Consider the following 24,043-nt stretch of genomic DNA (forward strand, 5'->3'; position numbering starts at 1 on the left):
AGAAATATCTCAGTCTGTGCAATGTCTTCAGATGCTCAAAACTTTCATGGATGCTTTCCCAAAATGCAGATCATGCTCAGAATGAAAAAAAAAAATACAGAAACTGTATGAATGGAAAAACCATAGGCTAATTCTAGGATTTTTCACAAGTAACTATGGAGTATTCTGTGTTTCAGAAACCACTAAATGATTTTAAAAACGCTAGCTTTACTGCTTATGTTAAACCAGTAAACTTGAGAAAGAAGTGGGGCTTTACAAGAAATAAGCAAAGGGTTACAATATATGTACATATGTAATCATTCTGCTGGTTCTTGTATTTTCAAAATGTTGGGATTCATCTCAAGTTGCAGGCTTCGATTATGAATTGTACTTATGTTCTCAATGTAATTAAACAGTTTTGTTTACATAATGTTATTAAATGTATGTATGTATTGTGTAATAATACTATTTTGTCCTGTTTGTTTAAAAACCCTTATGAGTTGAGCACCAATTAAGTGTAACATTTCTTTCCTCCTTTTGTTTGTTTCTTGTCTCTGTGCAGACATACTCAGGACTCTTCTGTGTGGTCATAAACCCATACAAAAACCTCCCTATATACTCCGAGAACATCATTGAGATGTACAGGGGCAAGAAGAGGCATGAAATCCCACCTCATATCTACGCCATTTCTGAGTCGGCCTACCGATGCATGCTTCAAGGTAAGACCATAACAAATATTCCTTCTGATGAATTCTCTCAGTGGCTCCATCTGTTTCCAGAAATAACATTTCTGAATTCTGCATTTCCACTGAGGATTTTGCTGTGAAAATAAAGAGGGTGTGTTGTGTTTTCTCAATCTTTGTTCAGTGTTAGATGAAGATGAGACCACCACTTTGTTCAAATAAGCAGACCAATTTTTTTTTTGGCAGTTTTTTGGCAGGATTTCCTAAGCCTTAAAGCAGAATTTGAACTCACTAGCAGTTAATGTTATTGGCTGTACTTTGTTTCATAGTATCATGTGATGAAAAGCAGCAAAAAATGGAATGGTCACTGTTTCCAATGATATCCTATTATATTTCAGTTTGTTTTTCCACTCTGAGAGATTGATTAATTTACTCTTCCACATCTGGTGCTCTCAGATAAGCCCAGAGAATGGAAAGTAAAAGGGGCTGCATTCTTTCAGATTTCACTGCAGTGGGCTTGAGTTTTTCTTGTCTGAGCTGTGGATCTGTGCATTTTGAAGTGAGATGTGAAAGATAATACATATCATTAACGGCTCCATCTGACACGTCTTCTTCAGCTACTACTAAATTACAAGGCTTTGTTGTTTATTATGTCATTGGTTGTGGATACCGAGTATCTGTCCATCACAGCAGAAGATAATACAACGTAAAACCCATCGGTCCTGTTCAGGGATGGAAATTAGCACCCGCCACCAAATGCGGGTGATTTTGTGTTGTGGCAGGTAAACTCGCTTCACCTACCGGCCACCGTGGCGGGTAAATAAAAATAGCATACGGTTTCATAAAGCGTGTTGTACACAACAGCTCCGTGAAGAAAGGCGGTGTAAACCAGGCTCGAAAGGGCGGTGTTGTTCCCAGGACAGTGTTTGCAGCTGAAGTTATTACCGCCGGCAGAGTGCTATATTTGTTGGTTATTTACAGTTCGTTTTATAGCACACGCTCATGATATACAAGATCGTGTGAAGAGTTGAATTTGTTTTTGCATGCAAATTTGCACATACTGTCACGTCTCTGTCAAACCCAGGTAAGTTCAATCTCCTCCAGCATTCTGCAACATTTTAGATTATATGGACAGTTTGTGTTTATCTTATTGTTTTTAACAGCATAGTAAGCAAACTAACAAACAGTATTATCGGTCGCGTGTCTAATAACTGCTGTCTGGGGGATGCATCTTCAAGTACTTTTTCATAAGTTAGCTCTGTGGCTATTTAGTTGTTACACTGTTCATTTTTGTTTGTAGAAAGATCATTGTATTGCTACACATGTATGACATCTCTGGTGTCACGAGACGCATAAAAATTATGTATTAAAAAATGCTGTGAGTTCGTTTGTCGATGGCGTAAAATTTTGCGAGCCGAGATTTCTTTCAGTGATACAGTGTTGAACGGGACTTTTCCCCAAGTGTTCCCTCAACCACAAAAAACAACATTATTAATGCGTACGAAAACTGTTTAGAATATCGCAAAAATATTTCTTTGCATTAAAAAAGTTCAATGCAGTGTATCATCCAGTTGGGCTACGGAGTTGAGAGAATGAGTGACCAGTGGACAAAAAAGTTAATTTCCATCCCTGTTCCTGTTCTTGAGCAGTTGGAGCTTTATTAAACCTCTCCTGTGTTTTCTTACTGGTTCTTTTCTCAGTGAAGCGCATAGGATTTGGTTGATTCTGAAAGGCAAGATCAGGAGATGTAATTCTCTGATACAGCCAACCATAATTATTTTTTCTTCCACTGTCATAATCTTTAATTCATCTCGTAGTAAATCTGGGGCAGTTGGATATTGGAGTGGGCAACTGTGTCACAGATTAAGATGGCAATCAGCAGAGATGTTAGAGTTTTACATTACAACTGAATAATTTCATCTTTTAACTCTCAATTTAATTTCACTGGATTTTAGAGGTGTTTAAAAGAGTTTATACAATCAATGAACTGCGAATGTAGTCAAGACAACCGTTATGCACACTGTTTAGTGAATCTAGCTGTATTTCATATGAGATTTGTGTTTGTAAGTAGCCTGTACCAATTTAGTAATTCCATAGTGTGCATTTTTTAAATTCCATAACATTTATGATCGACAAAATACTTCTACATGTAAGATTTTATCAAAGTAATGTACAATACTTTTGAAAAGGTTGGGATTGGACAATATTTGTACTCTGACCGTTTTCTGTTTTTAAAATGTAATTTATGACAAAGCTGAATTGTTAGCAGCCATGACTCCATATATTATTCAGGCTTACCTGATCTTTCAGAACTTGATATTGCAGATCAAGAAGCTATTATTATCATTATCAATGTTGGAAACATTTGTGCTGTTTAATGTTTGTGTGTGTGGAAACTGTGATAAAAATTTTCATGTTTTTGTGATTAATAGATAGTTCCAATAAAGAGCATTTATTTGAAATATTTTTTTTTTAAATCTGGGAGTCTTTACTGATACTTTTGATCAATTTAATTTGTCCTTGCTGAATCAAAGTAATTTATAAAACTGACCGAATACTTTTGAATGGTGTTATTAAATGCAAAACATATTTGCTTTTTTGCAGCAATAAATCTCTTGTGCATAAGATTTTATGTACATTTAATGTGAATTTGGTAGTAGTGAACAATCATGCCAACTTGGAGTCAAAGTAGTCTGTCCAGGAAATTGAGGAACATTTGCCATTAATCTAATGGTGAATTCCCGACTAAATCTGACCCTCTCACATAGAAGGACAGGCCAGTTGTCCTGATCTGTCAGAGGCCAGTGAACAAGAGCCGTCCCAGGCTGGGAAGGAGAGGCTGACCTGCATTGTGGGGGACAATGTGGCCTTTGTGTTCCAGTGGTGGTGGGGGCAGTACATACGGTGACGTGCTGGGTCAAACGTGGCTGGGACACATGGAGCCTGGCGTCTGCCTCTGGAGGAGACACCCCTAACAATGCTGCACGCGGCCAAATCATTAGAGCTACAGAGATTACTGCAGTGGAACCAAGTTGTTTACTTTTCATCTCGAGATGTTTCCTCTGTCATGGCTCGGTTCCAGTTATTGTCCACGCTCACTTGTGTTTTCGATCACATTTTTGTTCGGAAATCACTCTATTACTCTCTTTAATCTACATTTGCATATGTGATAATTGAGTAAATATTGTGTAAAATAACTTTTATTATTAGAGATCTACACTAATATTGGCATTCGAAAGATTTATATTAGTCACCTATTATTAAAGAATTTAAATACACAAAGATGGTGCTTTTTTAATGCCATTTGAGCTTTAGAAGCAACATTTAAGGAGCTGTTTGTGTCAGATCTTTTATTTATTTATTTGAAATGCAGTTTAATTGTGAGTGTGGCAAGCAGTTTTTTAGATTTGCTCTTGGATGCAAGAAATAGCTGGCCAGGGGTGTTGCAAATATGGCTTACTCTTTACTTTAACAAACAAACTAGTGTCCAGTCTATAGATAATAAGAGAAAAGTGATCAATATGTTTGCTGATAAACACAATTAATTGGTTAGATAATTTAATGCCCTGTGGTTGAATTTATTGCTCTATTGAAATAGAGTATTTGTTTAATGACATGTCTAACATGCAGCTTTAAATGTTAAATCAGACTTAGCTCATGCAAAGGTAAATTGTATAATGCCTCTGGACACATTGACTTACACAGCCACACATCTGTCTTTGATTAGTCTGCTAAAACCAGCCATAATCCCCCTCTCTGGCTGTTGAATGAACTTTACAAAGGGCTAATTGTAACAACTTTAAGAACTTTGGAATTGCTGATCTTCACTAAAACAGTAACATTTTTGGAAAAGGCCCAGTCAGTATAGCCACTGGAGCGCAGGAATGTCAGTGGTACCCGTCTCTCTTCAAGGCATATGGAAGCTATGAAATCTAAACAAGGTTACTGACTGGAAAGTTATGTCTAAAATATATAATTACAACCTTTAAAATGGCAATCTCATGACCGTATTTACCCAGTGTGGAGCCACACATAAATTTCAATTATTCTAAGAGATGTCTAGCCCCCGAACTTAACAGTTAGGCTGGTATAATCTAGATTGTTGTGTGCTAAGATAGTTATTGCTCCGTGGAGTTTTTTTTGACCCACCTGTTACCAATACATGTAAAATACCCAGTAATGTGTTTCACGGCTTTGTCCATTTGAGCAATTCTATCTGTTCTGAGTCCACTGGAGTATAAAGATCTTGTGTAGATTACAGTGACCAGAGACCCTATATTTCAAAGACATTCCAAGGGGAGCTCAAAAACATTTTCGTACCGGTTTCAAATCAGCTGTCTTTCCTCCGTAATTCTTAGACCGGATAACTGAGCAATGCATACATATTACTTTACCTTCTCATGCAGCATCTGCATTTTTTTCACATTTTTAAATCTTGCTTATTGTTTGAGTTAACCATTTATATTAAGGCTGTGCGATATGGGGAAAATATCTAATTGCTATTTTTATTTATTTTTTGACAGAAATTGCAATTGCGATTTGATATTTTAAATTTGCAAAGTCAAGCTTGAGCTCGATATTGTCAATAATGTGCAGCACAGTATGAGTGTCTGTCGCCCTTGGTTTTTAAACTTGATCGAGGGTTATATAAAAGATACTGATCAGCAGACCTTAAGGATCTACTAGATAAATGTGGGATAATAAGATCTTTAAGAGGGGGCTTGATCATTAAGAGCTTTAAAAACAAACAAAAGAATTTTGGCACATTTATGGCACTTTTCCACTGCGTGGTACGACTCTGCTCGGTAAGGCTCGACTCAGCTCGGTTCGCGTTTCCACTGCAGTTCAGTATCGCTTTAGAGTGGGTGGGATTATTCACATTTCGTTATTGTTGCACCGCCTCTATTGCTGCAACTCCTAAATAATTTTTAATTCCGCATTGCCCCATCAATATCTCGCTGGATCTGCTCCTCTGCTATCAACGAGAGGAACATCTGAATTTCCTCAAGAGACAAGGAAACAGTCATTTTTGGTTGTTAAAAAAGGTGTGCTCGTTCAGAATAGTTTAAATCATCTGTTATGAGGTCATTGACAGAGATAGTGACGATTCTCTCCGGCCAATCAGTGATCAGCAGAGTTTACATGTCACATTTTGGTAACTTGTGTTTTTGACATGGAACCTCAACTGAGGTGGTTCTAAAAAAAAGTACCAGGTACTGTACCCAGTGGAAATGACATTATCTCATGTTTCTAAATTAATCCACTTGTAGATTTGTATTTTATCTGCATAGTGGGAATATCAGTATCTAGGCAAAGTTTTTTGTATGTGTAGTCTGAAGGTCTCTAGTTTGATTGTGTTTGGTTTGTAATTTGATAAGGATCAATGACATACAAACATGATGGTGTTCTGTGCAATTGAGCTGTGGTCTCCAGTAGACTGTGTCACCTCTGATCAGGCCATATCTGGCTCGGCTCACTGAGTAGCTAGTGAGTCATATTTCTCAGTGTGTTACTGACGGGCTTGTCACTTCAAACAGCTACATGTTAAATTCCTGCAGACAGCAGTTGCAGCAGATGGGGTGGTTATTCTGTTGTGGATGTTTGTTGCTGCACTCTTGTTGCTCTTGCACTGCAGTTCATACGAATGATTCACTCAAGCAAAAATTCACAATTTTTTTATTTATTTATAATATATACTTTTATCATACCCAAATATACGGTATTAACCAAGTTTAGTGTGTGTCCATAATATACATATACATTTCTTATGAGCTGTCAATATGCTTTAGGCCAGTGGTTCCCAACCTTTTTCAACTCGCGGCCCACACAACCAAACACATATGTTTGCGCGGCCCACTTCAAAAAAATTAACTGACCCCGCTATTGTTGGGTTAATAACTTAGTACTCAGAAGCTAGATTTTAAACTATATTTATTGAATAAACTAGGGCTGTGCGATATGGACAAAAAAAAAAAAAAAAAAACTATCGCAATTTTTTTTGATCAATTTTGCATTTGTGCTTTTACAGTCATAAATGCATTCAGGATTAATTTGAAACATATTTCCAAAAGAAAACCAATCAGAGCTTTATCAAAAAGTTGTAACATCTCTAGAACAGACATAAGTCAAAATTATCACTATAGTGAAGATGTAAAAAAATTTATAGACTTGTGGCAAAAAAAAAATAATAAAAAAAAACTACAGGGACTTTTTTTTCTTTTTTGCCATGCATTGTTCATAGAGCTCATTAATTGTAGCGGTGCCTCAGGTGTTTGCAGTGTGTATACAGTATGTGTATGCGGTCAGCAGTGAGAGCGCATAAATATAACGCGAAAGCACATTAAAATAATGCACGAGTGCGAATCTCTCTGTTCGCAGCAGATTTCCTTTGCTCTGTCACAAAACCGGTCGTGCTTGCTCAGATACACGCTGCTTTGCGAGGAGAGAGTGTGCACACTTAAAACGTGTCTCCTCTCACTTAAACTGCATCCTGTTCACTAACAAATTCACTCTATGCTCATGTGTTAGACATGAATTATTTTCACACGTTTTTATTTCTAGCCTTTTACCGCAGTGAGAACGCTCTGATCCGTCAACATTGGCTCAGAAAAAAGGCGCATCACAGACAGTGTGTGAACCTGGAGTTAGGCATATGCGCATGCTCACATCGTGATTTTAGGAGGTTTTCTTTTAATTGCACAGCCCTAGAATGGATTGGAAATGAACAGAAAATAATTGGCGGCCCACCTGCAATACCACCGCGGCCGCGGACCACAGGTTGAAAACCACTGCTTTAGGCTATGTAAATTAGCTACTCATGATAAGCTTCATTTTTTGGATTTTAACTACTCATTAGGCTAAGAATCTGAAAATGTACTTATGTAGAGCTAAATAAAAAAATACTATATGCATTTCTAGCAAATCGTATTTTAAATCTTAATATTTTTCTTGTCAATGATTTATACGTTTTTTTTTTTTTCGTGTTCGCCTTGTATCCTTGTTTGTAATTTGCGTCTTGTTGTCTCCTTTTGTAACTGAAGACCTGAAACAAAATAAACAATTATTCAATTTAGCTAGTTGTTAAGTTAGAATATTATGTTTAAGTCATTATTTGTTCATAGAGATTCATTAAAAAAATTTAAAGGTTTATTCTAACCAAGTGTTCATAATATTTTATTAGGCCGAATATTGAAGATGTCTATATGTTTTATTTGTATTTGTGTCTATAGCTCCATTTCTGTAACTGTGGAACTGAAAATAAATAAAATGCTAAGTTTGTCACGTCAATCGTAAGTGAACACGTCATATTTTGAGTATACAATATTTACAGAACCTGTCAATAATGTATGAACAATGAACTTCTTATGTATATAGGACTCCATTGTAACTTAAGATCTTGAGCAAGATTAATTGTTCGTTGTGAGTTTGATAAAATGTTTTAAGTTATAATTTGCTTATATGGCAGTTAAACAAGTTCAAATTGGTAAAGCTTCAATACATATTTTTATTCTTCATTTTCTTCCCTGACATACTCCAATTCACGTTAAAACACTAGACATGATTATTCTGTTTATTTTTAGCATGTTTTGTGAAATCATGTTTCTTTTTTTTCATCAGAAGTGTGTTGTCACTTTAATTGAGTTTCAGCAGCGCAGCAAAAATAGACTCGTCGCCGAAACCCCCGCTTCACTGCTGCTCACGTGACGCTCCTGCTGCCGGTGTGAATGCACTCATTGCTTGCCAGTTTTAATCTTAACAGCTCTTGTAATACTGTTTTTTATTTTTTTTATCATCTCGTCTCAGTTACAAATTTGACTGGTAAATGATAAAGAATGATAGCCCCTTTTGTATTGCATTGCATATCAGGGATGACAGATTGATAAAAAAAAAAACATGCTATTTATGACTCGATGTAACTTTTGATACTTTGCGGTAAAAGTGGCTCTGTGGTTAATCAGTGCGGCTCCCATGAAAAAAAAAATTGTGGAGACCTCTGACAGTCTTGCAACAGTAAGAAATCCCAGAAGGTAAAATCAAAACAAAAAGTTAAAACTTGTTTTGAACAATTTCTTTGTCATCTGAATATTTATTTTAAGTAGGGGGGAAATGTGTCTGATCTGTGTTTACTTTTGCCATTGTCATTTGCTTCTTATGAAAATGATCTCTTTAAATTACAGATGTTTTATTAAATTGTGTCCAATCCAATACCATCGCATTAAAAAAAAAAAAAAAGAATTTCCATAGCTATGTCCCAAATGATGCCGTATACACTATGCACTTATACATAGAGTAGTGCATACCGATAATTATGCGATTTGGGACGCACCTTATACCTGTGTGTTGACCTGATTGTCACTCTTTTGTGGTTAACTTCAACATAAAGAAAAATAACAAATGAAAAATATATAATCGTAATCTGGCAAAAATACGATTATAAACTAGGTGGATAATTCAGAGGCAAAGGTTACTCTAGAAAAATCGTGAGTGCCCAGTAATTTTATAAAATCTACACATATAGTGAAAACACGTTATTTAGTGGGAAACAAATAATATTGAATAAGTGTAGGACTAAATGTGGTCAAATGTTACACGTTGTAAAATACATTAATGAATAAAGTATATATATAAATATACTCTAAAATTAAAAGACATGACTTTTAAAGGGGTCATGACAAGGGTTTATTGGTTTGTTTTATTATGTTTCCTTAGGTGCAATTATAATATAGTTTTTTGGATGGAAAAACAAAAAATTTAGTTATTTATTACCTTTTTCCACCCCATTTCTCATCCTCTTACTCAAACTGTTTTTTTTTTTATTGATAAATAAAACAAGGTAATCACTTCAGCTTTGAACTGACTAGTAAAATACAAGATAATATGGCTCAATTTTTATTTACATTTTTGGTGGCAGGGCCAGTAAAAATGTTGGCAGGGCAAATAAAAATCTGAACCATTGGCCCAACATCACCATTAGGGCTGAAACAGACTTGATTGTCGGATCAGTATGTAAACACAGACTCTTTGCAAATTCTTATTTAGAACCATCATCACCATGTATTATAAACTGGTGCATTATTCAAATATTTTTTTTCTTCTCTGCCATCATTTCTTCCGGCTGTGGTAGATGTTGTTTATGGTTTGATAGGAGAGACAGTTTTTTAATGGATCAAATCTCAGCATCAAAGTTTCTGAACTCAATCCTGCTTAGCAAAAACAGGCAAAAAAATATATTTGTTGGAATTGCTCTTTATGTCAACTGCATTTGTTCCATTTTAAGGTGTTCAATTTTCTGCATGATATATTTTTCCATACTTTGTGCAGTTTCCAGTGCCACATTTCATTGCAGCCCTGATTTTTTGCAATAAACTGTATTTGTTAGAAACCATTGCAAAGCGAGGAGTTTTACACACACATCACAGAGTTTTACTAGCCTTGGCAAATGCACATAAGAACGTGTAATGAAAGTTTTTGCATCCAATGTTACTGAGGTGGAAGTGACTGCGGCCCTAGCATTGTAACGTTTTTTCTTTGTGTCTGTGTCCACCCGTCTCTCTCTGGTGTCTGGCAGCGTTGTGGTTTGGTATGTGAGGAATGTGTCCAGTTGTAGGTTAATCCAGTAGAAGTGGATGGGGTGGGGATAGGTTGGGCCAGCTGAGGGGGGCGGAGTGAGAACTTGGGAGTTAAAGCTCATAGCAGTCCTCCAGACTTCCAGACTACCCTGATTTTAACTAGAGAGAGTCTGACACTTTCATTACACAAAACTGTCTAAATGTGTGCACTTCCACATCACTAGGAATTTTCACGAATATTCTAAATTCAAATATGTATTCGAATAGTTAAAAAAAAACGAATTTCGAAGGTGAAAATGAATATTAGAACAAAAAAAAAATGTGGAAAAAAAGGCCCGCGGTAGTAGAGGCGTGGTTGCCTGCTTTGCGAGTGGGCGCGCTAGTGCGCCTGAGGGTTCAGGGACAGGTCACAGGAGTCGCACTGTCTGGCACAGCATCACTGCTGAAAGTTGACGCATCTTCATGGAAGATGGCAGCAAGTGCAGAGCCCAACTCGACCGCAGCAGAGAAAATGAGGTAAAATTGTTGACCCGCGAAATAAAGTTGTATGCAAACCACATGACCACTAGCAACATGAGGTCACATCTCAAAAATGTGCACCCAAATGAGCATGGCATAATGTGTGGAACTCCAGCTAAACAGTCACGTCTTGACACTTGACGTTTCGCCCGCCGCAAGCTCTTTGTTTGCAACACGACAAGAGGCCATGACGGATAAAATAATTTCGTTCATTTTTAAGGACATGAGACCGATCAGTATCGCGGATAGTGAATATAGTGAAGTGACATTCAGCCAAGTATGGTGACCCATACTCAGAATTTGTGCTCTGCATTTAACCCATCCGAAATGCACACACACAGAGCAGTGAACACACACACACACTGTGAGCACACACCCGGAGCAGTGGGCAGCCATTTATGCTGCGGCGCCCGGGAAGCACTTTGCTGTTTGTAATTACGATTACAGTATCAAACCGATCTATCAAAGGTGAATGTGTCCGTGGCAGTGTGAACTTTCAGTTCAGACCATGTTTGGATCAAATTACAGCCTCTCTGACTTCTGCACACAAACAAAACCAAAACACAAAATAAAACCCAGGCCTGGACCTCTCTTGTCCTTCACTGTCATAACTCCTCTTTTTATCCTTGCGGAGCTCCTCCGTGGGACTCGAGACCAGTGACTGACGCAGGTGTCACTCATTTCCAATTACTCCACAGGCCTCGACCCGTTCCCATGGCTCTAAGCCTCGCCCCACTCATCACACAAGTTATGAGTTATATTTGAATGCTTGTTTGGGAACTCCATTTGATTTTAATTATTACCACACAATCTTACGGCTGGGCCTGAGTTATGCTGGAATCTCTGTGATCAGCTGTTCATTATTCAGAGAAGAGTTGCTAAGGCCTTGACAAAGGATGCAATGAAAAGAAGTCAAGAGCCCTCTCTTCACTTGATTATATGCTTCCCTTTTCTGCAGCTGTGCTGATACGAGAGGCCATTCTTCAGAATCCTTGGCTGCCATATCTGTCTCTGTATCCGAGACAGATAGTGTCATGAATGTTCACAGAGATTGATGTACGCCACACAAAAGGAAGCGTCTCCACCCTGGAACTAATTCAAGTTCTTGTAACTTGAGCCCTGAACCTTTTATCTAAAACATTGTCTTTGTACATGGCATGTTTCATAGCTTATGATGAGATCAGTCCAACATTCTGTTCCTGTTTATTCATGCATGAGGACAGCATTGAGTTTTTGAGTCCTTATGTTTTCTGTTATCTAGATTAAAACAAAGGTGTTCTAACAGTTGTTACACGTTTCCTTTTATGCCAGTATCATTTTTTCCCATATTCTTTTACACATTTGGCCTCTCATATAAGGGCGGGTTCTCAAATGTTAGACTTTTAGTGACCAAACCATGTCCAGGTGGAGGAAACCCCATACTGAGGATGTGCTCAGCTGTAGAGCCTCTTCATCCCAGACAGCCCTGGCCTCCGCTGCCAGAACAGGAAAGCAGTCAGCAGTATTTTATCTTCAGGCATCCTCTGTTCCCATAGGTGTACTTCATAGGTGGATAGTCAGATACCCCTGTGTCTCATTAGAGGACTGCAAAACAGAGACCAAAAAGAATGAAGTAAATTCGTTTTGGCTTTTTTAAACGACTTCACTACTTTTTAGGAGTTTGATGAATCTCCACAAGTTCTTTGAGAATGCTAAATTATGCATAAAACAATCTTAATTCTGACTGCTTTAGTGGATCAGTGATCAGTCTACAAGCAGCACTTTAAAGACACAGTATTTTATTTTAATATAAATGTCTTGGATCTATTTCCTGCAGTCTCTTCTTACCGAGAGAGCAACTTTATTTCCTTTGGACACTGAATTTTGCACTGTGTGAATATGCCTTTTCACACTGTAGGTACAAGAAGAAATAATCATATAAATCTTGATCTGAAGTAGATCAAGTGTAGCACTAGCAGTGCTAAATGAGTTAAGTGCCAAAATGTCACGCTTAGTAAAAGAAAAAGTCTGTTCAAACATTTTAAAACAATGACTTTTCATAGAATTTTTTCCTGAAAAGAAAATGTCTATGGCCACCATTTTTGGGTTGGGCTGGCCAAGTTTCTCTTATCTAATGATTCTTGGTTCCACCAGACACACAAATGCCTAGCGTTTCAAGGATGGCCTGTGCGCAGAAGCTGTCTGATACTGCAAGAGCAACCGTTTAACAGTGACATGAAGTTATTTATCTACATCATTAGCAACATTCTGCAGCTACAGATTCAGGAACAGAGACACCACCCAAATGATCTCTTGGAAGAGCTCCCAGGGTGGGTGTGTGTTTGTTCACCCCTGGCTTACAGAAAATGTATTCAAGTGAATCACAACACTCTGGAAGAGGATGCAGAGTTATGCTGTAATACCAATGATTACACACTCCGAGTACCGTGTATGTGGTTTTGTAACTGCTGTACAATGTGGAGGAAGACATTTACTTTGAGCTTATTGAATCAGATGTCCTGTTTGAGGAGGAGGCCTCAGAACATTAAGTAGTACATTTGAATCTGCTAATCTCCAGAATAGGGCATAGTCTCTTAAAACTCATTTCATTTAGTTAATCTGTCAATATATTTTAAGTGAAATATATTTAGTGTATATGCCTATATTCCTTTTTATGTAATCCTATGGTTTTTCTGTTTTCTATATTCTATATTCACAGAAGCACTGCAGGTGCATGTGATCTGTTGAATTCATCTCACACTATCCTCAGATAAACTCTGAGGGTGGTGCATTGTCATTGCGACTGACCTATGACGAGTTCACAGCTGAGCGGACATTTCACTTGTTAGCTTCAGCGTCACATTTGCATATGCTGTACAGCTGGAATTTGTGACTGGTTGACAGCAAATTTCAAATATTAAATGGAACGATAAAATACCGTTATTAACCTGTTAATGACCATTTCAAATTTTCAATTCTGTTCGGAACTATAAAATTAGATTTTGTTTCTGGTTCTGTTTCTGTCAAAAAAAAATTTGTTTCCAGTTTTCATTTTCGTTCCTTGAACTGGTTCAGAGCCCTGTTCAGCGTTCTCCTTGCCGGAAAATAGTCACCAAAGTAAAATGATCTCAAATGGAGTGCTCTCTTCTTTTTTTCAAATGATAATAATCACATCTATTCATTTTATAATCCTGCTACTAGCATTTTATTCAAACTAAACCACCTTTAACCCTCTGGAGTCTAAGGGTATTTTTGGGGCCTTGAGAAGTTTTGTCATGCCCTGACATTTGTGCTTTTTTCAGTTTCTTATAAATATCTAAATGGGTAAAGTCTAATATCACTGTAATCAGCACAAACTGGGCTATAATAATATGTGAAAGGCATGCATGTACATGATTGTATTTTTGAGAAAAAAAATGTTATGCATGGTTAGTGAAAAACTAAAAATGTTAAATCACTTGAATAAGGCAATAAAACACATACATAAAATTGGTTGCCGGAAAAGTTGAGAACTGGAGCTTGTAGCCTAGAATTTTTCTTTCTGAATGATGTGAAAATCATCTTGTTTACTCATTCACAGAAAACAATATATTGATTTAAATTTTCTAAAACACTTTTTGTTGGTAAAAGTCATATGCGAGTAGGCGTCAACTATCATGAATATCATTGTGATTTACACCTGAGAAGACAAAGGCCCGCATAATGAGCTGCATAATGAGCCTCCCATTCAACTGTGCCACTGTGAGTGAGGACTTACAAGAAAGAATGTGAGAACAAAATAAAAGTATATAATTTTATGTTTGTAGTTTATTAAGAATATATTTAATTATCCCACAACATAATTTAATATCCACTTGGGGGAGCAGTTAAACATTTTATTAGGAACAATCAAAGCTGACTTTCAAACAATTTTTTTGGCATCATTACTCCAGTCACACAATCCTTCAGAAATCCTTTTAACAATCTTATTTTCTACCAAATAAACCCCATTTATTATCATCATCATTATTATTATTATTATTAATGTTGAAAAGAGCTGATAATATTTTTCAGGTTTTTTTAGGGGGAATAAATCGAAAGAACTGCATTGTTTTTACATTTGTTAGAGTTATCTCTATTTGTCACATTTATATTATTTACATCAAGCTTTTGAATGGTATAGTATTGCATATTGTTATTGAAACTTCATAATGTTTCACTTGATTATACGTTTAGTCAGGAATTATAGTTTGGAAAAAGTCTTTGGAAAAAGTCTAACTAGTAAAATGTTTACACTTTATGTGAAAACTAGTACAAATAAATAAAAAGAGACTTACTCATGTTTATGATCTCTGCTGAATAAAGTGCTTCATTCTTTTTTCTGAGGAAATCCATTTCTCAAATCCTCAACCACACCACATCTTTTTGGGGTGAATTATGTCTTAGTCCTCTCATCGCGAAGCAAACAGTAAAATAAAATAAAAACTTGAAGAACAGTCTCAATGCCTTTTCTTCTGTGTGGGCGTATTCAAGCCGCGCGCTTCAGTTTGAATCTGAATAGCGCGTTCAGCGCGGGGGCGTGGTCACATTAGATATAATGAGCGGAGATATGAAAAACAGACATTGCGTTGTTTTCATATGGATTACTTTATCTCAGAATATTTGTTTTCGGCAGCACTTGTTTAGTTTAAAAGTAGACATTCCAGACTTTCTATAGATATCTCTCTCATGTCTCTTCTTTGAGTATTCACGGAGTTACAGTTCATTTTAATGAAATGTTTGTACATGACGATCAGCGGAGACAAAGACTGTAGACAGCGCACCTTGCTTGTTATCTTTATTTTATAAGTGCACAAAGGTTTTTTGTTATTATGTCTGTATCCAAAAAAAACTAGACCCTTTACAGATTCGATTGATGTATTGCTCTTATCTGTACGATTAAAACTGAAAGTGTAATTTAAGTTCTTTTCGGGGTTATCAGGAGAAAATGACTCAAAACGCATATATGCGTTAATCGACTCGAAAGGGTTAATTCGGTTGAGAAAGTTTTTGTTTTTGTTTTTTTTTTTTTTTTTTTTGAGTGGGTTTTGCACATCCTGTCATACCGGACTGACTAATCAAATAATTGATCGTTAATTTAAATGATAAACGATCATAGAAATTATCGAAAACTGCTATTCCCTAACTCAAACCCAATTACCTACAGTCCGTATGCATCACAGTTTGATTAAAGTGAGCTGATGTTACAGAGATCAGTGCACTTAAAGCATGTCAGAGGCTTTCTCATGCATAGGATAATGTTCATGCAAGTATCTCTGGCATATACCCGAGTTGATAATTATCTTTTTGTGCCTTGGAAACTAAATGCATTAGTAGGGCAGAATTTTGGTTGCACTGAAGCTGTTTACGAAGTTAGATTTGCAGACAAGTGAGAAACCTACTTTATTTTACGAGTTTTACAGATGTTTTTTGGCTTGCATTGTAGGCCGACAAAGCATTTTCCGTTGGCACTCATTTCCATTTTTACTGCGCTGTCTTCCTTTAATGCTGTTCTCTTTCACTAAAACTTTGTTGAAAAGACAGAATAGTTATAAAATGCAGTGTTGAGTATATACAAACATGACCGCAGGTTGTAATAATAATATAAAACATAAGATGTGTCTTCTGTGTCTGATAAATCACTTTGTGGTGAAAGGTTTGTCTTTTGCTGTTTTAGGTACTTTTAAATGTCAAAGTGGATTGATTTGAATTAAAGATTCAGGAGAACTGAACTGAAAATGCTGACCCATTTTTCTTCTCATCTCTTCTTTTGTAGATCGTGAGGACCAGTCAATTCTTTGCACGTGAGTAAACTTTAGGTCATCTTTATTCAGCAGTTAAAGGTTAGGTCAGTATTCGGACCTGATGGAAGTGATGTCACGTTTCCAGTGCTGCACTGGAATTGGCTTTTTTGGAATCGTACAGCCATGCCTGAAAACGCAAGTCATGATACTATCATTGTGGTATTAAATATCAGTACCTGCAGCTGTTTGGCATGTAGAGGATCTCACAGTGTGAGTCAGACCCACGGCAAATATTTCTAGTCAGCCTATAAGTATTCATCCATAGAAATTTGAGCTTTTGATGCATTAAGCCTGAATTATTGTCTTTGCACATTGTAAATAAGTAAACAGCCTCTCTGATGTCTTGGTGGCACTGTAATAGGTTATGAGAGTTGGTTTTAATATCTTCTCTCATAGTCAACCCCTTCTGACCTACTGATATCACTGTAGCACATGCCATTCTGCACACCCACTGTGAAGACATGATGTCCATGAAGCAAAAAAACAGACACATTCAAGAGCTTTTAAAAGACTGATTTACCCAGAATTATTTCCCAGGGCATCCAAGATGTAGGTGACTTTGTTTCTTCAGTAGAACACAAACCTAGATTTTTTAGCTCAAACCGTTGCAGTCTGTCATTCATATAATGTAAGTGAATGGGAATCACGGCTTTGAGTCATAAAACATACACAAACAAAACAAAAACGGTCTGTGCAAGGAACTGAACAGTATTTATATCGTGTTTTACCTCTTGATTCACTTTAATGTCTGAAGTAGTGATGCACAAGTAGTTTTTTTCCAACCCACGGGTCCCGTTTTCATGAAATTATTTGTCCCGCCCCGCAAATAACATAAAATTTCTTTAACCGCCCCAACCCGATCCGCGGAGTCCACGGGTAATGAGACGACCTGCGCATCGGGGACATCACGCAAGTTACGTTGCTACGTTGCTACGTTACGTTGATAATGTAACCTTATCAAAGAACTTAATACAATATGAAAATGGATATTCCAAATATTAAATATAGGGAATTGCACACAACATATGTGGATTTTTTCATTTTGTTTTTAATGACCCGCCTCAACCTGCCCCTCAAATAAATTGGCAATTTCTTTACCCGCCCCAACCCAACCGGTGGGTTACCTGCGTGGGCCGTGGGTTATGAGACGACCCATGCATCACTAGTCTGAACTATACTGAGCGCGTTCACGTCATCTTCAACCAGCACATGACGTGTCTTCTTCTTGCTTTATGACAGTTCGAAGACTTATAAGTGCATTACCACCACCTATAGGACAGTTCTGACATTGCAGTGATTCAGAGGTAAAAACGGTATAAATACTGTTCTGTTTCTTGCACAGACCGATTGTTTCGTGTCTTTACACATCAGTGTATCATCCTGAGCCACAGGGTTTAATTTGGTATTGTGTATGTTTTTTTGACTCTTAAAGCCCTGATTCCCATTCACTTACATTATATTAACAGTTTGAATTGAAAATCTTTGTGTTCTACTGAAGAAACAAAGTCACCTACATCTTGGATACATCTGGGGGTAAGCAGACGAACATAACATTTTCATTTTTGGGTGAACTATCCCTTTAAATTCTGTCCAGCTTGTCTTTCCTATAGAATATAAATGAGGAAAATTCATGGCTTCAGAAAACTGAATATAGGGCACAAGTCATACACACTACTTTTATTATGCTTTTTATTATCGTTATTGGAGCATGAGATCCTTTAGTGTTTTACAGAATCTTCTAGTAAATTCTTACTAGTAGGTCTTGCTATATTTGAGCAACATAAGGATAACAGTTTTCTTCAGAATGGAATACGTTTTGACAGGTGCTTTTAGAAAATAGACATATATGACATCTTAATCTCAATAATCTTTGGGAAGCATTGCTTTTGGCAAAGATCATCTTTTGTGTCTAATCATCTATTGCTGTAGCTGGGGTACTTTTAAGGGTTTTAACTTTATTGAGAGAGTTTTATTGTGAGCTGTTCGTAATGTCAATGCATATATAGTTTTTTTTACAAATTATTTTGTTATAACATATCTGTATTATAATTGCATTTGAAGTTCTCAAAAAATACTCTGACATTGCATAAGTTGAATGTTTTATCTTAAGACAGACAAATGTCATAAAAAAATAGAATCACTGAGTTGGAAAAAGGATAACCCCGTCCTGAAAACGACTAGTTACTCAATAAGGTGTAGTTGATACCCTACTCAGTGGAACGCAAAGCTGATTTTTAGCTGTGTTCAGCTGTGGTCATTTGGATTGGCTCAGCATGAAAAGAGCTTTCCTGAAGCATTTCAGTCATTGGTAGTGCAACTGAAGCAAACAGTCAACTATGGGTGGCCTGGCAATGTCAAAAGATCTCCGGGATAAAGTTGTGGACAGGCACAAGTCAGGAGATTTGATACAAAAAAATGTAAAGGCTTTATCAATGCCTAGAAGCCCCGAGGAGTCTATTATTAAGAAATTAATTTGAATTATTGGCCTCAACACCAAACAGTCTGACAGAAATGCAATACAGCTCACCATCCAAATAACAGCATTCCTACAGTAAAGCATGGAGGTGGAAATACCCTGTTATGGGGTGTTTTTAATACACAGACATAGTTTGTGTGGGTTACTGTTTGCATGAGATTTTAATGTTATATTTCATTGATTGAAGCAGTAAGTGAATGACTTCAGGTTTTTTTGGAAAATCTTTGGCTGTGTCTTTCTAAAGACTTTTTAACCATTTATGGGCAGATTGGGGAGAATACATTTTTTTTAATCAGATCTTTGAAGAACAGTGTTTCTTGCATCCATATCATTGTGTTATAAAGTCATTGAAACACATTATGTATGTCAGTAATATTATATAAGACTTCCAATGTTCACTTAATGAAGACCATTGTGTAATGCACCAGCACTATAGACCAAATTCTCCTCACCCAGTGTCCTAGCTGCTGAGAGGAACTGCAGCTGAAAAAACAAACAGCAGACCTGTGATACAGGATGTATCCTGATGCTTAATTTAGTTTGTGGAATTCAAATACATATCTACCCAATCTGTTGTGTTTTATTTTATTTTGGTATTTTATTATTGTAATGATAGTTTTATGTTTGCTTTTGATTGGAATTTTCTCTCGCAGAGGGGAATCAGGTGCTGGAAAGACAGAAAACACCAAAAAAGTAATCCAGTACCTGGCTCACGTTGCATCCTCTCACAAAGGAAAAAAGGACCACAACATTCCGGTGAGTTACCTTTCTCTCTGCCATTCACAGAATCAAGGGAAGGATGTGTTGGCTTGGAGGTTAAAAACTAGTTAATTAGATGAAAAAGCAACATACTGTAACTACATATTTTCAGTTAATTATTTACATAAGATAACAGAATAGAAAAAAATTGAGAAGTCCTGAGTAACACTTAAAAAAAAAAGAGTGGGAAATAAGTTTGCAAAGACATCAGTCTAGTCATCCATCTTAGGCATCTTGACTTTCTTCAAGAGTGTTTTACAAATAGCTTGTTAAGCTTGTTAAAACTATTCTGTACTGCATTTACAGTTGAAGCTCTTTAATGTCTTACAAGTAATATGTCTTATTTTAAACACCTTAGTTATAATGACATCAGGTTGCTTTTACTGGAAGAGTAATTTAAACTAAATGAACAGACATCAGTGGATAACATGCACTTGTATGTCATTGACAGTGATGTGTGTTGATTCTAATGTTCTGATAACGTTGTCTAGCTGATCATCTAGTAATAACTGCTGGCTCTTAACCGTGTGTATTACATGTGGGCCTATTCTGAGAAAACATCTTAGTGGCTGCAGTGCTGGCCTGTAGTTTGCTATTCTTGTGCAGTTTTACCAGTCTCTTAATGTATGATAACGTATATTAACTTCAAAACAGTATGAAAGCATGCTGAAGAGTTTTACATGCTGTAGTCATTGGTCTTAATGTGTTTGCATGGCCAAATATATGCTACATACCAAAGGCCCAGATCTGTCCCATGGTCTAAGACAGTGGTCCCCAACCTTATGTCAGACAATATTTTCAGAGACCGGGCTTTAAGGTGTGACGGATAAATACAACAAAATAAAATGATGCGACTGGCATAAAATCTGTGGTATATTGTAAATATAATAATAAACATGAATCCACTGTGTATTCGTATGCAACTTTATTAGCAGCGTCCTCGTAACATCGCGCCAACAACATAACATGAATAACATCCTCTCTGCACCCTAATTCACTTTTTTTCTCTGATTCTGGTCGCTATGGTGACATTTAAACATGCCTTAAAAATAAGATACACCACAAAAACGAATATAAAATCCATGAAAATAACACAGAGCATCCGGCCTTTTTTTTCAAAATAAAAGATCGTTATAGGCTCAGCGCACTTCTACCTTCACCTCTGTTATTTGTTTTGGAAAAATCCACCACTCACGGCTCTTCTGGTCCAGTCAGCACAGGGTTGTGCCAGTGTTGTTTTGTGTTGAAAATTAAAAAAATATATATAATGAGCGAGTACATCATGAATCCTTTTTACAAACCGTGTTTTTGTCTTATCCTGAATCACTACGGTAAACCTATATTAAGTGTTAATATTTGAGACTATTTCCGAAAAAACACTGCAGAGAAGCACAGTACCTGCGTAACTCGCCATAGATATAAACAGAGAGAAGTAGATCCGGCTACAAAGTTCTTCCGCCAGACACGAGCGCCGAAAGTTACCAACTGCAGCTTTAATGTAAATTATTTATTACTTCTTGTGCGGCCCGGTACCAAATGAAGCACGGACCGGTACCGATCCACGGCCCAGGGGTTGGGGACCACTGGTCTAAGACACTTGGAGAATGTGGCCCTGATGCCTTCTAACATATTACATTTGTTTATTATATACAAACAGCCAGAATCTCCTAAAGCAGTCAAACTCCAGGCAAGTTCTCTTTATGCTTTTTATAACTGCTTTGCTTGTGCATGCAAAACTAACCTGCTATGAAAACACCAATGGAATATAACCAGACCGAGGGGACATTTTCGGAACTTTGAGATATTTTTTATGGTTTTCTTTGAATAGTCTGCACTCATTTTGTCACATTTGCTAAATGGTTTTTAATGTATGCACGTTATCCTTTAAAATATGAAGGGTTATTTTCACCATCTTTATTGCTGGATAAAACATATTAGAGATTAACCTAGTTAACTTGTCAAGATAGCTAGGGGCATAGTGATATATTCACATGATGGGAAATCTGACATTTTAATGTCATTTTCATAGTTGTATGGAAGTAAAAACCTGATCATGTTCACCTAACTTGATATATAAGATACAAAAATAACAGCAAATTAATGGTCAGTATTGTTATTTACACTGACAACATTCTAAACCATTCTAGTGCGTCTTTCACATAAATTCACAACACATTTTGTTCCGCTTTTAAATCACCCTAGCTTGTGTGTGTTTTGTCTGTTGTGTGTTTCTCTCTATGTGACATTAACACCTCTGTTTCCATGATAATTATTTGATGACAGAAGGGAATCCTGTTTTATGTGAGTAGTTTGTAGTCCCTTGTTTTATTCCTTTTGTATATATATATATAAATATCACACCATTCTTTGGGCATAGAAAACTGTCTTTTTTTTTTCATTTTACTCTCTCTTCTTTTATTTGTTTTTACTAGTGGCTTTTCATTCTTCCATATAACATCTGCTTGCTTAATCATTTTTTCTGTTCTCTTAGTTCTCTTCTGTTCAAATTTACTTTACTTTTGAAGGTGATGTCAAGTAATTCACGTCTATAAAACTTCACACTGTGCTGTATTTAAAAATAGTGCATGATGGTACAGTGGTCACAGTGCTGAATTCCCATTTCTTAAATCACATGTTACTCTGCTCCATCCGTGCAGTTGGAAAGTTCTGGAATGTCCATTTACAAAGAGCTCTGTTACAAAAAGGAGCTCAAATTCCAGTAGTTTTTGGCATACCTTCTATAATGATGAAAATACCTTTCTGACAGTCTTTTCTGCCCTTCATTTGCTAGAACTTGTCATTACTACTGCAATTTTGTTGTACTACTTCAATAGTTAATTTATCATCTGTTAAGAAATGGAAGCAAAACTTGTTACAGCTTGTACGAAGTTTCATCACTAAGGCTTTTTAAAAATTCATCATTATGACTTTAGTTTAGTTTATTCATCATTTAGACTTTGGTCTGTCTCTCATATACACCCATTTATGTTTAAACAATTCAGCAACTGTTCAACAGTTATTTATACGCTATTTATAATATTACATTTGCATAAGCATGAAAATGTTAAATCTTTAAACCTCAAAAATCTCTGGACTATATACACTAATATTATGCCGTGATGTGTTCCTGTCTGGTGACAACAGCAAGAACACCATGGGCCACCTGTCTAAACTTCCTATCAGGTGGACGTGGACAACACTGAGAGTGGCTAGAGGATGTAAGGGGGTGGATGTCCCAGATTTGTTGCTCGGGGAGCTGTGATGCAGACTAGCTCTGGGGTGTGGAACAGTGGGGCTTTGGGCATCTGTCATTGCTAATTTGAGGAGTTGGTAACACTTTAGTATAGGGTCCAATTCACACTGATAACTAGTTGCTTATTAACATGTCTATTATTAACATATTGGCTGTTTATTAGTGCTTATAAAGTACATATAATGCATGATATCCATAATCCTACCCAATTCCCTAAACTTAACAACTACCTTATAGACTATAAGCATAAAAATAAGGAGTTTATTGAGGCAAAAATTATAGTTAATGGTTAGTTAATAGTGTGAATTGGACCCTAAAATAAAGTGTGACTGAGAAGTTTCTTTCCAAATCCTCCTGTATTTCAGGCAGTCAGTGAGAATTTGCTTTAATTAGGTTTGTAGGTTAGTGTATTTTTATCTGCTTCTGGTTTGAGGGAAGCTACGGATTTGGATTTGCTACACCATCTCAACAAAATCCTGTGAATAATGCTGTAAATAAATGGTATTTGTGATCAGGATGATATGGAACATTTAAAGGGATAGTTCAACCACAAATGAGCAGTCTATCATTAATTTCGCTCCAAACCCGTATTATCTTTGTTCATCTTCGAAACACAAATTAAGATATTTTTAATGAAATCCGAGAGCTTTCTGATCCTCCATAGACAGCAATGCAACTACCACATTCAAGGGCCAGAAAGGTAGTAAGAACATTGTTAAAATAGGTTCAACCTTAATTTTGCGAAGCTATGAGAATACTTTTTGTGCACAAAGAAAACTAAAATAACCACTTTATTCAACAGTTTCTTCTCTTCTGTGCCAGTCTTTGATGTGCCTTCACAACAGTAGCATGACGCATGCATTTGTATTCCTCTTCTTGTAAACAAGGCGCAGCGCATGTGGATGTTTTTGAACATGGTAGTTGTGTTGTTGTCTATGCTGGGTCAGAAAGCTTACGGATTTCATCAAAAATATCTCAATTTGAAGTTGAACAAAGGTATTAGA

At 36.6% G+C, this 24,043-nt stretch overlaps 1 protein-coding gene across 4 annotated transcripts in view; it reads left to right on the plus strand.

Moving 5' to 3' along the window:
* Positions 1 to 24,043, plus strand: part of LOC128015362 (myosin-10) — a 60,395-nt gene that overhangs the window by 5,872 nt on the left and 30,480 nt on the right. For 2 of the 4 annotated variants that reach the window (XM_052599128.1, XM_052599129.1), the window contains exons 3-7: positions 542 to 698; positions 16,524 to 16,551; positions 19,681 to 19,783; positions 21,444 to 21,473; positions 22,070 to 22,087. In XM_052599128.1, the coding sequence (XP_052455088.1) occupies positions 542 to 698; positions 16,524 to 16,551; positions 19,681 to 19,783; positions 21,444 to 21,473; positions 22,070 to 22,087 (336 nt within the window). The remainder of the gene's footprint in view (positions 1 to 541; positions 699 to 16,523; positions 16,552 to 19,680; positions 19,784 to 21,443; positions 21,474 to 22,069; positions 22,088 to 24,043) is intronic. The other 2 variants (XM_052599130.1, XM_052599131.1) reach the window with 2 other exon arrangements.

This window comes from Carassius gibelio, chromosome A6 (genome assembly GCF_023724105.1).
Source record: "Carassius gibelio isolate Cgi1373 ecotype wild population from Czech Republic chromosome A6, carGib1.2-hapl.c, whole genome shotgun sequence".
NCBI lineage: Eukaryota > Metazoa > Chordata > Actinopteri > Cypriniformes > Cyprinidae > Carassius > Carassius gibelio.